At 47.5% G+C, this 15,075-nt stretch overlaps 7 protein-coding genes across 7 annotated transcripts; 4 read left to right on the plus strand and 3 right to left on the minus strand.

Moving 5' to 3' along the window:
* Window positions 1-575: 575 nt before the first annotated feature.
* Window positions 576-3,804, plus strand: BT62DRAFT_978575 (uncharacterized protein; the record flags this gene model as incomplete). Its single annotated transcript, XM_043189355.1, has 13 exons — window positions 576-930; window positions 952-1,205; window positions 1,262-1,453; window positions 1,503-1,559; window positions 1,620-1,723; window positions 1,778-1,928; window positions 1,974-2,090; window positions 2,144-2,312; window positions 2,363-2,436; window positions 2,490-2,665; window positions 2,711-2,899; window positions 2,955-3,157; window positions 3,212-3,804. 13 exons carry the CDS (start codon window positions 576-578, stop codon window positions 3,802-3,804), a joined length of 2,634 nt encoding a protein of 877 aa, XP_043043930.1.
* A 31-nt stretch (window positions 3,805-3,835) lies between these two features.
* On the minus strand, window positions 3,836-5,760 carry BT62DRAFT_511579 (cation efflux protein). The gene is made up of 9 exons (XM_043181211.1): window positions 5,609-5,760; window positions 5,502-5,553; window positions 5,408-5,447; window positions 5,213-5,360; window positions 5,076-5,156; window positions 4,398-5,027; window positions 4,062-4,351; window positions 3,942-4,011; window positions 3,836-3,889 (listed from the first exon to the last, which is right to left on the minus strand). Exons 1-9 carry the CDS (start codon window positions 5,685-5,687, stop codon window positions 3,867-3,869), a joined length of 1,413 nt encoding a protein of 470 aa, XP_043043931.1. The 5' UTR covers window positions 5,688-5,760; the 3' UTR covers window positions 3,836-3,866.
* A 299-nt stretch (window positions 5,761-6,059) lies between these two features.
* On the plus strand, window positions 6,060-7,233 carry BT62DRAFT_884113 (uncharacterized protein; the record flags this gene model as incomplete). The annotated part of the gene is made up of 4 exons (XM_043182787.1): window positions 6,060-6,249; window positions 6,314-6,484; window positions 6,539-6,638; window positions 6,696-7,233. The coding sequence occupies 4 exons, from the start codon at window positions 6,060-6,062 to the stop codon at window positions 7,231-7,233; spliced, it is 999 nt and encodes a 332-aa protein (XP_043043932.1).
* A 242-nt stretch (window positions 7,234-7,475) lies between these two features.
* On the plus strand, window positions 7,476-8,588 carry BT62DRAFT_916854 (uncharacterized protein; the record flags this gene model as incomplete). The annotated part of the gene is made up of 4 exons (XM_043184014.1): window positions 7,476-8,070; window positions 8,125-8,139; window positions 8,332-8,387; window positions 8,433-8,588. The coding sequence occupies 4 exons, from the start codon at window positions 7,476-7,478 to the stop codon at window positions 8,586-8,588; spliced, it is 822 nt and encodes a 273-aa protein (XP_043043933.1).
* A 244-nt stretch (window positions 8,589-8,832) lies between these two features.
* BT62DRAFT_1072508 (uncharacterized protein) lies at window positions 8,833-11,943 on the minus strand (the record flags this gene model as incomplete). Its single annotated transcript, XM_043178865.1, has 15 exons — window positions 8,833-9,072; window positions 9,126-9,185; window positions 9,234-9,368; window positions 9,422-9,811; window positions 9,865-9,957; window positions 10,007-10,174; window positions 10,223-10,564; window positions 10,619-10,665; window positions 10,717-10,948; window positions 11,048-11,056; window positions 11,107-11,210; window positions 11,259-11,384; window positions 11,435-11,507; window positions 11,562-11,600; window positions 11,659-11,943. The coding sequence occupies 15 exons, from the start codon at window positions 11,941-11,943 to the stop codon at window positions 8,833-8,835; spliced, it is 2,343 nt and encodes a 780-aa protein (XP_043043934.1).
* BT62DRAFT_512044 (glycoside hydrolase) lies at window positions 11,765-14,406 on the plus strand. The gene is made up of 17 exons (XM_043181213.1): window positions 11,765-12,159; window positions 12,215-12,238; window positions 12,297-12,383; window positions 12,437-12,502; window positions 12,572-12,706; window positions 12,756-12,843; window positions 12,901-13,075; window positions 13,143-13,255; window positions 13,310-13,365; window positions 13,421-13,440; window positions 13,496-13,508; window positions 13,558-13,624; window positions 13,676-13,732; window positions 13,780-13,837; window positions 13,958-14,055; window positions 14,110-14,155; window positions 14,209-14,406. The coding sequence occupies exons 1-17, from the start codon at window positions 12,016-12,018 to the stop codon at window positions 14,252-14,254; spliced, it is 1,293 nt and encodes a 430-aa protein (XP_043043935.1). The 5' UTR covers window positions 11,765-12,015; the 3' UTR covers window positions 14,255-14,406.
* Window positions 14,209-14,833, minus strand: BT62DRAFT_1072510 (uncharacterized protein; the record flags this gene model as incomplete). Its single annotated transcript, XM_043178866.1, has 2 exons — window positions 14,209-14,569; window positions 14,614-14,833. 2 exons carry the CDS (start codon window positions 14,831-14,833, stop codon window positions 14,442-14,444), a joined length of 348 nt encoding a protein of 115 aa, XP_043043936.1. The 3' UTR covers window positions 14,209-14,441.
* Between the last annotated feature and the right edge of the window lie 242 nt (window positions 14,834-15,075).

The raw sequence follows: 15,075 nt of genomic DNA on the forward strand, positions 1-15,075 counted from the left end.
TTCAAGCCAGCCATGAAGTCCCGGTGAAGTCCTGGAAGCTACAGTATTTCCAGACTCGAAGCTTTATAGTATCGTGTAGATGGATTTATATAAGTATAGTGAATTCGAGGTGAATGGTTTGTGAAAGTGGACTGCTGGAAATTCAAATTCAGACGCGTCTCCTCAGGTCACATGGTTCACCTCCTACAGCTTCCTACCTTCTGCCTGTACGTGTCCTTGGACGTTACTCTTCCCCCATACTGGCAGATTCAGAGTGAAGAATCTTAGCTCTCGACACTACTGACACGTTACCCAGATTTAATGTAGCAATGTCTCTCACGGAGCTGACGAGGAATTGTTTTCAAAGTGGTATTTCTGCTTCTAAAGTAATTCGTTGACCTCAGCTATTGTTCCAAACTCTCTAATAGTTGTGTTCTATTTCAGTGGCTTGGACTATGCAGACTTCTCATTGCAAAGGATAATGGTCTCCAAGAATCGGACGCTGTCGAGAACACGCTCAGCAGTTGGGACTTCTTTTACTCCTGCTGTCTTGCCACATATATTCACAACTTTTGCGCACAGACTCCGTTCTTTCAATGCTTCGCTTCTACCCTGGCAATCCAGACTTGCAAGAATACTTGAAATATGCCATCCAGGACGGCATGATTCCCGTTGCTGTCTTCGTGGCTACTATGCTTCAAGCGGCACGTTCCCCAGACCTGCATCACCCTGCCACCCTAGACATGTTATGTCGCATCGCTTTGGATTCACACTACTCTTCTGGTTCTCCCCCAATGGGTTCTGTCGTTCCTTATGGAGAGTCAGCAATAATTATTGTCGGAACGGTGCAGGACGCATTGGCACTCCTGCGAACGGCACACGCCTTGCCCCTTACCCACTTTCACCAGCTCACCACCTCTGCATCTGAGCTAGTCATACTGCTTCTCTCATGTGTGTCTGATCTGTCACAAGTGTCTACAACCCAGGCATCGATCCAGTTGCAAGATATCACTGAAATCCTTCAAAATTTTCGACTGACCCCAGTCGTCAGGCAGGCTTTGGATAACTACATGGTATCTCTCAGCTTTTTGACTGGAGATAATGCCAAGGCTGCTAGGGAAGCCCAAATGATGCATTCGCTTCAAGTCGCTTTAGGCAAGGATGATGTTTCTGGGCCTAATTCTGATACGGACGTCATTACTTTTGGCTTGGAACTTCATCACCTTGTCAGTATAGTGTTTGAGTCTCGTTTAAATACTCGCAATCTAATTGTTTCTGGCAGGTTACTCATACAGCAAGGCGTTTCGGTGCTGGCTGTGGACCTGATGCTGTAGCTTTGTTAGTGGGGACCTTCAGATGGTCTTCCTGGCCGGCGTCTGTGTTCTATACACAACTTTTCACAGCTGCACTGTTATGTCTTTCTCAGGCTCCTCCATCGACCTGTTTCATCTGGCGTGCATTTATTGTTGGAAGGGTAGGCAACTTATATTTGTACCGTGCTTTGCATCTAAAAAAATTCCTAGCTTCCTGCCCTCCTAATAGCATTTGAAGAGGCCATGACCAGTGATAACACCGTTGACGTTGACTGGGCAGGTGAATCTCTTTGTGATCAGAGCGACTTATAACATGCTTCATTATAGCGCAGCGCAAAGCAAGCTGCCATGTCTATCTTCCACCGGCCTGATATTCTGGCACATTGCGAACATGTTCTCGCGTCCGCCGAGGGATCCGACCCCCTTCATCCGTGAGTCAATTATCTATCGATTGTGCATTATTGACTTGTAAGTTCATCTGCCAGTAATCTACCATTTTCCAGAGAACTACTGCGTCAACTCGTGGACACCGGCCTACTGGATGGTCGTAATGCCCTCGGCGTGGACCCAGCGGTTCTTGAAAAGACCCTGCTCCCTCTCCACGCAGAGGCTCAAAATGCCGGATTTGACGTAGAGGTGAGCTTTGATTTTCCGAAAGGAGCTGAGACTGAGTAATACTAGTCCTACATAGATTCCAAACTGCCCGCTGACCTCGCAATCGAAGACGCGCATATTCTTTTCGACCGAATATGCAACGAAGCTGCTACCCACACTGCCTTTGCCAGTGTGGTTATGAAGGTTTGTCCCCCAGTTCTTCTAGAAGAGACACTCGTTGATATACTAATTTAAAGCGCTTCATCTTACTGTCCAACTCATTTGACGTAGAAGCCCCAAGCCGACTGTGTAAAGCACTGTATTTACATCACAGAATATTGGATATCGTATCCTTGCATGTCAAAATAGACGAGCTCCTCTACCAGACAGTGTCTTTGGTGGACAGCTACGACTGCGAAACCATCGGTGCGTCGGAATTGTAAACATTTCTGATAATCTAATGGTGTTAATAACAGGCGATCCACAGACGGCAGTAAGCCATCTCGGGGACATCGTTCTGTTTTCTCAGTACACGTTGGCGCACTTTAATGTTCGTGTCTCCTCGCGACACGAGTGGTCGTTCGTTAATGTTATGTTAACTAGTTGGACGCAAAAATGTTCGTTCAAGGAGATAGAACTGTATCTGGATTGTTCCTCCAATCGGCCTCCCAAGTCTTCCTCCATGAATCTCTCTCTAGTGAAGATACCCAAGCATTTAATGCCTGGTTCAAAACACTATTTGATAGTGGCAGTGAAGGCATCGAAGACACGATACTAAGGTGAGATGCCTGAATATCGCTCCTTAATATTTAACGTTTCAACAGGTCGAGCCGTCCCAAAACATTGCTCAAGATAGCTGCGACACTGTTCTCGTCAGCCATCAGCTCTCGAATTGAAGGGAAAATAGATGGCGACACTTTGAACAATGGCATCTCATTCTTTACTGGGCCCCTTCTAAGCTGGACCCTGGTTGGCGTAGTGAAATTTCTTCTCCAAGAGATTTACAGAAAAGGGTTGGAAACAGCATTTCCCATCAATCTGGCGCTTGTAACTCACGTGTGCTCCTAGATTCATGGCCCCAGTGCACATAGAAGTCCTTCAGACTCTTCTGTTGTCACCGTCATGTCCAAAACCAGTGCTTGTTCTCTGCGGTTCCCGTATCTTAACCCTCTTGGCATCGAAGGCAGCTAAAGACCGGCTCGCCGCGGTGAGATTTGACGTTGCGACTGTTCAACGGCTTGTTTCCGAGACGCTAGGGCCGAGAGAAATCGGTTCGTCCTTTATTTGGTCATTTGGCCTGTCAATCCACTAAAATCGCCTGGCAGCCCATATTCAGCATGCAATGTCTCTCGGAATGCATGTTTCATGGCAGGAGCAGTCGAAACAAGCAATCCAAAACGTTCTAGCAATGGCCCGTGCTGGCAAAGCGCCGTCAATTAATTTAGACCGCCTCGTAAAAACGACGACGCCGTCAAAGTTTTTGCGGAGCTTATGGACAGAACTATCCCTTTCGGCTGGCCTGGCAGAGACAGAGACCTTCCGAAGATTCATAACATTTGTTCTCACCACACCGCTGTCGTCAGCGGGACCACCTCTGCTACCAATATTTTTGCACACCGTGCTGCCATCCCTTCTAGTTTCGGTGGACGCTTCACAGACCCATGCGAACATCGAGCTATTGGTCATAACGGTTTCTTCTGTTCTGACTGCGGCTTCGCACCTCGAATTGGCGTTAAGGGGGACCCGCTGGGAACACCGCTTGGTATTTGGACATCCGATCGCTTCAATGGCGCGAAGGTTGGCGACCGACCTTCGCAATGCGAATAGTTATGCTGGTACAGCCATCATTCAACGACTAAGTTCTTCTCAGTCGTTTGTTGCAAATTTCCCTGTATTTATGGGTGAAGTAGGAGTGTAATACCATTTGTATCTTTCAGTCTATCTTATGGATCTTGTATCATAAGAGATGCGATGTGAAATTTAAACCTCTCCGACAGAAGGGGCTGAAATTTGGTTGGTGAGTAACAGCTATGAACAAATAGTGAGAGTACTCACGGCAACATGAATTTTCCTGAGGATTGCATTCTTGGTCTGGTGGGCATAGAATGAGACAAGACGTAGACGTCTTTTGATTTCGTCAGACTTATGATGACCAATAAACGAGATCGGGCGTACTTTGTACAGTTCTTCAGGCCGAGTATGTTTGAGATATTCGGGCTGTATCGTACTGGAATGAATTCCGTGATGATGGAGTGCCTCGCGTATTTTTGCCGCTACAGGCATGAAGTCATGGTTCCTAGAGGCAAGAACATGTACAGAGGCAATGATTTTGGTCTCTGACAGCTGCCAAACATGCAATTCATGAAGCGAAAGCACCCCCTCGACATTCAAGATCGAATCACGAACGTCATCAAGAGAGATGGTTGATGGTACACCTTGAAGCAGTATAAAGGACGCGCTGCGCACTGAAAAAAGTTAGAGACAGCAAGAGAATCGATGTTCCCAAAGTACCTAGAGGTAAAGCTGAAGAGAATATGATTACGGTTATAACCAAACTGATTATAGGATCAAAGTAATACTTGAAGCTCCAAGAAGTGAGCCAGATTATCAAGCCAGTTGCTATGACTCCAACATTTCCCAGCGCATCACCAAGGACGTGAAGAACCAATGCGCGCATATTCATAGAACCATGGGAATGACCATGGGAATGTTGGTTGTCGTGTTGGTTACCACTCGACACGCCACAATCTTGATGAGTATGGCTTAACAAGGGTGTGTTTTCACCAGAGACAGGAAGGGTATCCGAATCCTCTTCTGTGGCGTGGTCGGGAGACAGAACACTGACATGTCGACTAGCAAGCGAACCTGCGTCCAGTGACCTTGATAGCGATGGACTTTCTCGATGAATTCGAGTTGGGGAAGGAGACCTGGCTGCCATTTCTTGTGCCGTCTTAACGAGAGAGGCGCGTGTGGCGGCGGGATGTCCATACATGGATGAGAAGGAATCTTGTGATAGGGAGCGTGATCTGGACCGAGACTGACGACGAATTGAGATTTTTTGTGTAGGAGTGACGTCACCGGGCGCAACAAGGGCACCGTTTAGGGTGGAAGGTGGCGGGGTATCATGAGAATGGCCGTGTTCTACATGATATTGGCAGTGAATATACACGTTCAATGAAAGTGGCTCACCGTGGAACAGGAACAGGCCAAGCACATTGGACGCTAGGCCAAGAGACCCGACTGTGACCACCAATCGAGGATTCGATATCTCTGTGTCAAGGCCTCCCTATCAACGGGGTGTCAATATGAATGGAAGTGGCGCTTGCCTGGAGTGCTAAAGAACCGTTCAAAAGCTTCCAGAGAGATAGAGAAGCAGAGAGCGAGCAAAAATACGCCATTGACGAGCGCTGCGAGTATTTCCGCTCTGTGCCAACCGTAAGAATACCGCGAATCCGGATCGGTTTGCGCAGTCAACTTGGAAAAAATGAGTCGAGATGGACATCAACGCCATTCCGACTTACTTTGATAGCGTAAAGGGCGACAACGAGGCTCATGACATCACTGAGAGAAGAATCCATCAGTGAATCTTATACCAATAAGCTGGCTAGGACGCACTTGAGCATATGGAAGCTGTCTGCGACCAGTGCAAGAGACCCAACGGCATATCCTTTCGGACAAGGGGTTAGGTGAGGTCCTGATATTTATGAGCCAAGCATCCTTACCGACAACAAGTTCGACGAAGAAAAAGGCGATATCAATGAGCAGAAGAGTCGTAATCTTTGCAGAGCGAGAGACGCCCATGATAACAACAAAATATGGGAGAAAGGCAGCCGGATGGTGGTTTCATGCTCCAATGTAAGCAGCCATCGGATTCCACGTCCGAAAGCAGTGTAATATTATTTGACTGTGCTTGCCATTGCCATTGTCTTTTTTTCGCCCTCACTGTTGGTCGCGTCGACGTCAACACTCAACAAGTATGGCCGCCCCTTCGATGGCTGAGACCCTTGCCGCCTCTCTGCCAGCTCAGAGCTCGACACCGACACCAGCACCACCCACGTATGAAGCTATACCTGCATCCATGTCAAAAGTCATCGATATTGAGGCAGACATATCGCTCACCTGTGTCCAGTTGGATGGCATGGTAAGCCGACTGGCATCGCACTCGCATTTTCCATGTCTGAGAATAACAGGTCTTCTCTCCAGGTTGTTTCCAAAATTCTCAAACATGCTCGGGAGGCCCCTGCTACTTCCGCCCATGGTCTGCTGCTAGGGCTCGATCTCGACGGCATCTTGGAAGTATCCAACTCCTTCCCTCTCCCTCATCACAGTGGTGATGAGGACGACAAATCTTCAAAATTTGCCGGTGCGATCTCTTTTCCTTCCAACTTGGTCACATGTATTGATATTTTATTTTCTAAATATGTCAGCTCGGTATCAGGCGTCGATGCTTCGCTCGCTCAAAGAAGTTCAAGCAGACGATAGTGTCGTCGGATTTTATCAGGCTACGACGCTGGGAGCATTCTTCCATCAAAATCTAGTCGACACGCAGGCTATACACCATGATAAACTTCGGCATGGTGGAATAGTTGTTGTCCATGGTACGCACCCGATGTTCCATGCCGGAAGCAGGATAGTAATGTGATTGTTTGTAGACATAACACAAACTGCGCGGGGTAACGCCTCCTTCCGTGCTTTTCGCTTGACTGCCGCCTTCTTGGATGCGTACAAGACGTCCAACTTCAATACAGCAAGGTAATATTAATAGCGACTATAGCCCTGGCCCTTCCGCTGCTAACCCTTTTCTTCTAGTCTAGTAAGCCACCGCCTAACGTTCTCGACAATAATGGAAGAAGTCCCCCTCAAAATCCGTACCAACCCTCTCCTCAGCTCATTCCTCGGGTCGCTCTCTGAGAGATATTCGACTGCCCTGTCCGACTCACCGCCATATGCGGCAGCCGATTCAGCGCTTCCTCCTTCGTTTTCAGTCTTGGACTTGGGCTCAGCAGGCCTGACCAAGAATTTAGAGCAGATAGCCGAGGCCCTTGACAGCTACCGAACTGAGGAAGGCAATCTGGCGTATTTGTCGCGACAAATTGCTCGAGAGCGTTCACGGGCAGACAACTATGTGATGAAACGCAAGGAGGAGAACATTACCCGGGTGGCACAGGGTCAGGCGCCTCTTCCGGAAGAGGATGTTACGCGGTTGTTCAAAATACCAGCGGAGCCGAGTCGCCTGGAAAGTCTGTTATTATTGGGTCAGGTGGATGCATATGCGAAGAGTCTGGCAGGGACAGCCAGTAATGGGCTGGTGAAGATGTATGCCGCGAGGGCCGGTAGCAATGTTTGATAGGCAATCGTATGGGCCTGGTTGTTATAATCTTTGTTCCTCATGTCACAGCCCCTGACAGAAAAAAAAAAGTGCGTGATCTATTAATAAAAACGAATAAATAAAGGGTTCCCTTTGAGCAACCTCCCTGCCTCGCGTTCATCTTGCAGGAACTCCTCTCCTTTCCTCTCCTTTCATTCTTTCAGTTTCCCGTCTATAAAGACCCTCCTTGTCCTTCATTCCTCTCGGCCCCTCCTGCAAGCATGTTCCGCTCCTTCCTCGCTGTCTTTGCCTTGATTTCCCTTGTTTCTGCTCTGGCTTCCCCCCACATGTCCCATGCTGTCCACCGGCATCGTTCCCTGTCGGCACGCATCCCAGCCCCCGTCGCTGAGCCTCTTGTTGACCCACAACCTGTGCTTCCCAAGCGGACCCGTTCCAGGAGACATGCTCGCAGGGCAAACTCCGGGCGTTGTAAAGTGGGGTCATCGAGCTCCCTAGCTCAGGCCTCGTCGACGCCACTGGCCCAGCAAACCTCTTCCACCACTCCTCTTCAAACGACCAGTGTGACTCCAGAGTCTACTAGTGCTGCTCAAGCTACTAGCTCCACTCCAGAGTCCACTGTTGCTCCAGCTACCAGCTCCACTCCAGAGTCCACTGCCGTTCCAGCTACTAGCGCTACTCCAGAGTCCACCAGCACCTCATCGTTTGTCCAGGAGCAACATACCTCATCCTCTCAGGAAACTCAGCCAGTGGCCACCACCACCACCACCACCACTCCGCAAACAACTCCCACCACTTCGAGCGCTCAGGCGACCTCTACCTCGGGCAGTTCGGACGGCACCACGTATACCGGAGAGAGTACGTGATTCATTCCGTCTACACAGCTTCCCTTAGTCTCACATACTCCTTTAGTCACCTACTACGAGAGTACGTTGTTCCCACAAACGCCGGCGTCCGTATGGAAGATCTAATTATATGTATAGCTGGTTTGGGTTCTTGTGGCGAAACCAGTACCGACTCGGACCATATTGTCGCACTGTCAGAGATCCTATACGATCAGTACACGTATGACATTGATCTATTCCTGCTTTTGTTTTGACGGCCGATATTTTTCATCAGGACCAATGGAAACTCCAATGACAATTCTCTTTGTGGCAAGTACATCCATATCGAATGTAAGCCTAGTCTTTTCATCCCATCCAATGCTTGTTAACCTCCAGGCAACAGACGAAAGCAAGAGCACCGATGTTAAAGTTGTCGACCGATGCACTGGATGCGCAGAGTACGACTTGGACCTGTCTCCAGCCGCTTTCGAAGACTTGGCATCAGAAAGCGTTGGTCGTCTGCAAGGCGCCACTTGGTATTTCACTTCATGAGCCTTCTGGCTTTCTCTGTCACTCTTTATTTTGCTATCGTTATGCCGTTCTCGGTGTCCTAGAGGCATTTTATCTTCATCTCTGACCGGCCAGAGGTGACGATAACTCGGAGAATATTTTGGATTGACTGCGTCAAATTTATTTAGAATGCTTGCATCCTTGCTTTTGGGCCCGGCGTCTTTTATGGGAATTATTATTGTTGTACAATATATTTGCAGATAGGTGTAAACACGGGAATAACGAGTCATAGATTGACCAAAGTCCAATATGGACCCTCCATCGTGTCTTTGACTGCAATGCTCACCGATAAACACAATTTATCCTTTGTAAAACTCGCCGATTGCATGGTTGCAACGACGTCTAGTGCTAAACGCCTCGTTGTTGACCCATGAGGAAGCTTAGTAAATGGCCCGGGAATTTGACCGCGAACCGGATGCTCAACGACGAAATATGGCACAAATCTGGAGCGCAGTGACCTGCTCATCTACAAGAAGGCATATCAGATCTCAGCCTCCAAACTAATATAACTAAACTTACCTTCTCATGCAATACTTCTGGCTGGCGTTGGAGCAGTCGAAGCAAGAATCGCAAGATAGTCTACCGATCGTCAGCTTCCCATGGTAATTAGACGGCGAGAAAACTTACCTCCGATAATGCAAGATCAGTGTTTCCGAGTTCCCAGAGGGTTTTGGGCAGTGCTTCTATCCAATCAACAAGTTTTGCATGTTGTGATATTTGGCCAATCTTAAAGTGGCCTCGATAATGGCGATCAGTGTTCATCTGATTCATATTGTCAACACCTGGTAGCCAGAACTTGGAGGCACTGCACCAACGAGTATTAATCGCGATATAAAATCGACCGTAGGCTTCTTAAGGGCAGACTTCGCCGAAACGACTGTTCCATGCTCAAGAATGGCCCCGAAAACAGCACTTGATGATTGGGAAGGACAATTGATCAGTGACCACATCGTAGGCGTCAACGAAGTGTAAGCTGCGGAAGTCAACGAACGCGCTACTTGGCTTGATGATACATTGCTACCGGATAGTTCCCGAAGAACATAGTCGCACACTATGTCGTTCTGCATTGACAGCTTTGTGCTATTAGTTTTACTCGGTCGTTGCTGTCGCGACCGTAGTGGCGACCCAGCGTCTCGAGACGTCAAAACGAGAAGCGAACTAAGTTCACAGTAGACGAGATTGAGGTCTTGAAAGGCTTGTTCAATCTGTTGGTAGGAAGGTGAATGACATCTTGATCGTAAACGGTTTGTTAACAGACCTTGATATCGCGTTTTCCTCCAGGCCGAAATGGGAAAAACGGAGTCATGTAACCAAGTATACTCGTCAAGTTCTCCAGCAACGAGGAGTTTTTCTGCTGCTGAGTGAGGGCTAGGTCTTTATTGACTGACGAAACAACTAACCGCGTCTGGAATATGGGAAATTTCCCCATATATGCTACGAACACTGTCCGAAACCGCAAGAATTAGATCAAGTTCAACCTCTTGAGGATTGGAACTAGGAGAAAACACAGCGGGGGCGTAATCTAAAAAGGTAGATACAAGCGTTGATTGCAAAGCTCGGGCTAGATTCTGCTCTAACTTAGTTTGGAAGCCATAAAACAAGCAGAAAGTACTCACGCTGATGAACGTGATGTTCCCAGGTGCATGCGAACCCGAGAAATCTTCGGACATGTTGAGCACATCAGGCAAGTACTGATGGCCGCCCATCGATAACATTGATGATGGTCTGGGCTCATTGAGTACGAAATCTTCATCCCCGTCGTCGCATTCATCACGCCACTCCCGACAGTCAAACACTTGATCTTGGCAAGAGGAAAGTCGAAACAACTGATCAAACGCTCCGTACGAAGCGGGTGAATCAAATGAAGATGCAAGATACCACCGGGGATTAATATGTGATGTTAGGGAGAGAGCTTGACGCAAAAATGTCGCAAAAGATCGTAATACTACTAGCTTCGACTGCCAATGGTCAACTGGTTAGGAATCGGAGTTATCGGGAAAGAAATTGCGTACAGTTGCAGTGAGTACGACGCTAGCGGTTGACGTTGCTCTGACGGGCCCTATGGGGTTATGAGGAAACTGCAAGGAGATCCATTAAAACGCATTCTCACCGTCATTTTCCCCGAACTTCGTTCCCGCGTTCAACAAACCGAGATACCCTTCCAAGACCCTTGACCCATGCTTGTCGCCACCTTGATTCCATCCAGAAATGACTGGCTCCGGAATATATATCAAGAGCAAGTCTAAAATTTTGATGGCGTCAATACGAATTTCGGGGAAAATATGGGTTTGCGCGGAGGAAGTGAAAAGTAGGAGCGTCGGTGCATGTGGAATCAGTTGTTCCTAGAATTCGTCAGATAGTGGATGTGACCAGTGAAGTCGACATGCCTTTGGTATCCGGGGAAACAGCCAAGTAAAAAAAGACAAAAGAGCCTTTCGAACTCCGGCATCCTAAGACGGCGGGTGAAATGATTTCAAGGTACAGTTGGTGAGAGAGTCACCTCGTCCCCGATCAATCGTACACATGTATTGAACAGTGCTGTCAGTGATTCATTTATAATATGGGAGTGCGTTTCAAACAACTCTCGAAACCCTGCAAGTGCATCTGCAGCGAGTGTGAGGGTTCATGTATGCAAATAGTACACGATCGTACCTTTACGAGTTGCAGCGCCGTAGTGTTTAGTATGCGCCACGAGTTCGTCCAACGTTAAACGTCGTCTCGTCGTCGGTGTATCATCGTCTCTGTCCTTGGTAATGCTCTGAGACGGCAAGGCAATCGCTAGCTTTGCATTAATTGGCAAGCAAACGACGGCTTTGACACGGACTTACAACGAGCCTTGAACGACGTGTCTATGGCATTGCTGGCAACCTGTTTACCCTTTCCCAGTTTCAACTTCGCTTTCTATGTGCAGACTGATTCAATAATGTCTGCTTTGCATATGCAAGTTAAACTTACGGTGAAATCAGCCGCCTTGTCCTTCCGTCTTTTGGCGCTCTTGGGCATCGTAGCTGATGTATGTAGTATACCTTTCTACAGTCTTCAATTGGCGTACTTTCCAAAAGAATGCGGCGGGAACTGATAGTACAGGTGACGGTGGTGGATAACAATGATGAAAAATAAAATTGCCACGCCGAGTCGGACCGAGCTTCCGAATGATCCTTTCGCTCTTGATTCTTTCTACCACTGCGCTCAGACTTGCCATAAGATTTTCGTCTCCCATTCTATGAGGAGTACGTCTGATCCTGATATCAAGCTTCTGAGATTTCCAAACCGCGGTCACCTGCACAATTACCGACATTATCCCGAGGAAACGGGCTGATGACCATTCTACGAACATGGCGTATTGCATCTAAGTGCCGAGTCTTATATATACCGAAGGCTCAAGTCTTCCCATCCCTTCTATTTTGCCATGTTACGATTCCTTCGAGCATTTTTGTTTCCCTTTCTCTTGATTTGGTGGACTGCTTTCTCTAATGCTGCACTGGGTCCTCGGATCCCAAACGGATTTGTTACCACCCATGGTCGAAACTTTGTACTTGACGATGAGCAATTTGTGGGCATTTCTAATCACAATGAACTCCCATAAAATCGTCTGATTCATAGCATAGGCATTTATTGGAGCCAATTCTTATGTTAGTCCACTTTTTCGATGCTATCCTATTCTTCTACGTGAAGTCTCACCAGCTCCAGTGGCTTCCGCTTCTCACCGCAAATGAGGACGTCGAGGCCACCTTCCAGGAAATGGAAAATGCTGATGTCAAGGTGCTTCGAACATGGGCAAGTGCTTCCCCTGTATAGTTCTATCTATCTCTTTGATCCTTGTTTTGAAGGGATTTAATGCTATCAACGGTTCTGAGCTAGCCGGCGCTCTGAAGTCTGGCCTTACTTATTATCAGGTATCATAGCCTTTCCGGGTGCTTATTATACAGGTATCTGACTACTTGGCTTCTTTCTTCATTGCTCAGGTGTGGAATAGTTCTGAATGGGTATTGAACGATGGACCACAGGGGCTGCAGCGTTTGGATAATGTCATCAATACGGCTGGAAAACATGGAATTAAAGTCATACTGACCTTCACGAATAATTGGGTTGGCTATGGTGTGAGCTAGTTCATGGTCGTAGCATTTCTACTCATTTCTGCGCTTCCAGGGATGCGAACTCTATATTAACTGGATAACAGGAGCATCCCAGACACACGATGTTTTCTATTCAGATCCTCGTATTATTGCCTCTTATCGTACGTGTCTCTCTTCTTCACCAATTCCTGCATGCAGCTTATACAAATCGGCGGTAGAACGCTACGTCAAGGTTCTCGTAGAAAGATACAAGGACTCACCGAATATATTTGCCTGGGAACTCATGAATGAAGCTAGATGTCTGGGAGATCTTCCTGGCGGTCCTAATTGCGTTCCAACAAGTGGGCTCATCAGTAGATGGTACAAGCAACAAGCAGACTTTGTTCGAAGCCTGTAAGTATCTCCGATCTATCTACGCTAACCATTCTTATCTAAATTCACTAAAATTGGTCTTTCTCAGTGACCCCTTCCATATGATTACCACTGGCGGTGAAGGCCAGTTCAACTGGAGCAAGCCTAAATACTATTGGTATAATGGAAGTTTTCTTTCTGACTACAACTATAATGGGGAAGGTTCGACGCTAACGCCTCGCTTATCACTCGCCCCACACTTACACACACTCTCAGCCGGGGAAAACTTCGATCTCGACCTGACTTTCGACAATATTGACTTCGGAACGTATGTGAGTCTTTGGTAGTTTCGACTATAGCCTCCCCTTTCTAACGCGTGCACGAAAGCATATGTACCCCCAGTCTTGGTGAGATGTCTCCCATCGAAGCTGAGAGCCTACACTGGAGTCTATCTATATATAGGTATACAGAACTGGTGGGTTTCTTCTAGTTCGGGAGCTCGGAGTTCTGATACCTGAGCAAAGGACACACCGGGGTCCAATTTCACCGTAAAGCAATGGGGTCATAATTGGATCAGCCAACATTCAAACGGTATACAAGCCGTGCCCTTACTCAAATAATACGTTTCTCAGTGACCTTTAGCTATACGTCAAGTCGAGAAGCCGCTGGTATTGGAGGAATTTGGTGTTACCGGAATCGGTGAGTCTCTGCCACGATGTTTGTTTCCTCGTACTGATACGTCCAAGCCAATAAAACAAACATCTATCCCGCATGGGTAGACCTAGCATTGAAAACGGGGCATTCGTGCGTATCGCGCAATTATTTTTTTGGCAGTGGATCCATATGCTGATGGTGCTTCCGCTTAGAGGGTAAACGTGCTGCTTCATCAGCGCCATTTCAGACGTCTGACTCGATACATCTTAGTATCATGCCTTGGCAGTGGGGTCAGCTGGATCTAATCGAAGGGAACCGTGTGATTAAGTACACCGATGAAATTCTTGACGGTGCATCGCCAAATGATGGTAAGTAAGCATCCCTTTTCATTAAATAGGAATGTCACCCGACATGATGGGTAGGTTATGCGATCTATAAAAACCAAACCGAACTCTGGGACATCTTCAAGTATGCTTCTCCTGAGCTTTCATGCAAACGACGATTAAATTTGTTTCCCCTAGGAGTGCAGCAAAAGTACAAAACGCCCGGTCTTGGATTATGGAATAGTAAAAGTGCTATCGAGAAGTGCACGTTACATATGTCAAGGCTTGTCCTTCCTAACTGTCATACGGCAATAATTTTAAACGTTTAACGTCAATCCCTGTTCATAAACTTGATAGTGCCGCGAAATTTAATTATCTTTGATACAAGCTTGAAGAAACTTTACCCACCTCGACAGATTGATCATTACTCCCTACTGATGGTGCAGCTGACGTTCACTCCATGGGCTGCTTGTAGCCGCGTCGATGGTAAAGTTCCGGAAAATATCACGGAAGTAGTACAGAGCAAGTCTTGCCATGTACGCACCCTTAACAAGATTGTCTGTCATCAGCGCACAAGAATATGATACGTGAGTCGGAGATAACTCAACGAGATATATGCTTTCTTGGATCGGTGCTGAAGGGCATATTGGTACGTGCAGCCGGCAGTGAGAACCAAAGATACATTATCGCCCTCCTTCATCAAAAGTATTGCGCCTCTTGAACTGATTCCATCATTCTGCGCAATCGGCTGCACCGTTACCAAGTCATTGGTGTCATTGGTGAAGTCGAAGAGGACTTCGTATGGTACAGTGCTAGTTGGCATCGAAGCGATAGTAGGGGCACAGGACGGAACAGAGTGCGGGTGAGTTAGACAGAGAACCGCTCCATTTCTGAGTCCGTGAGAAGGTGTAACATTGGAATCTTGAAGAACAGTTTAATTGTTCGCCGAAAGTGGCAGCATTGCTAATTGTCTACCGGGTTCAGGCGACGACAATAAGGGCCTATTCGAAGGGCCTCCACCTGCAATATTTGAGCCAGGAAAGGCCCGTCTTGCAACTCATTGTT

Source organism: Guyanagaster necrorhizus (genome assembly GCF_019112545.1).
Source record: "Guyanagaster necrorhizus MCA 3950 unplaced genomic scaffold BT62scaffold_4, whole genome shotgun sequence".
Lineage (NCBI taxonomy): Eukaryota > Fungi > Basidiomycota > Agaricomycetes > Agaricales > Physalacriaceae > Guyanagaster > Guyanagaster necrorhizus.

Bases quoted from the DNA above. Each gene is read 5' to 3' on its own strand.
- BT62DRAFT_512044 (XM_043181213.1), top strand. From the start codon at position 12,016: ATGTTACGATTCCTTCGAGCATTTTTGTTTCCCTTTCTCTTGATTTGG. The intron at 12,707-12,755 runs GTGAGCTAGTTC...CTGCGCTTCCAG, and splicing joins ATAATTGGGTTGGCTATGGT to GGATGCGAACTCTATATTAA. The intron at 13,625-13,675 runs GTATACAAGCCG...AGTGACCTTTAG, and splicing joins GATCAGCCAACATTCAAACG to CTATACGTCAAGTCGAGAAG.
- BT62DRAFT_511579 (XM_043181211.1), bottom strand. From the start codon at position 5,687: ATGGGCGTCTCTCGCTCTGCAAAGATTACGACTCTTCTGCTCATTGAT. The intron at 5,157-5,212 runs GCAAGCGCCACT...GCCTTGACACAG, and splicing joins ACGGTTCTTTAGCACTCCAG to AGATATCGAATCCTCGATTG. The intron at 5,028-5,075 runs GTGAGCCACTTT...AATATCATGTAG, and splicing joins TGGCCTGTTCCTGTTCCACG to AACACGGCCATTCTCATGAT.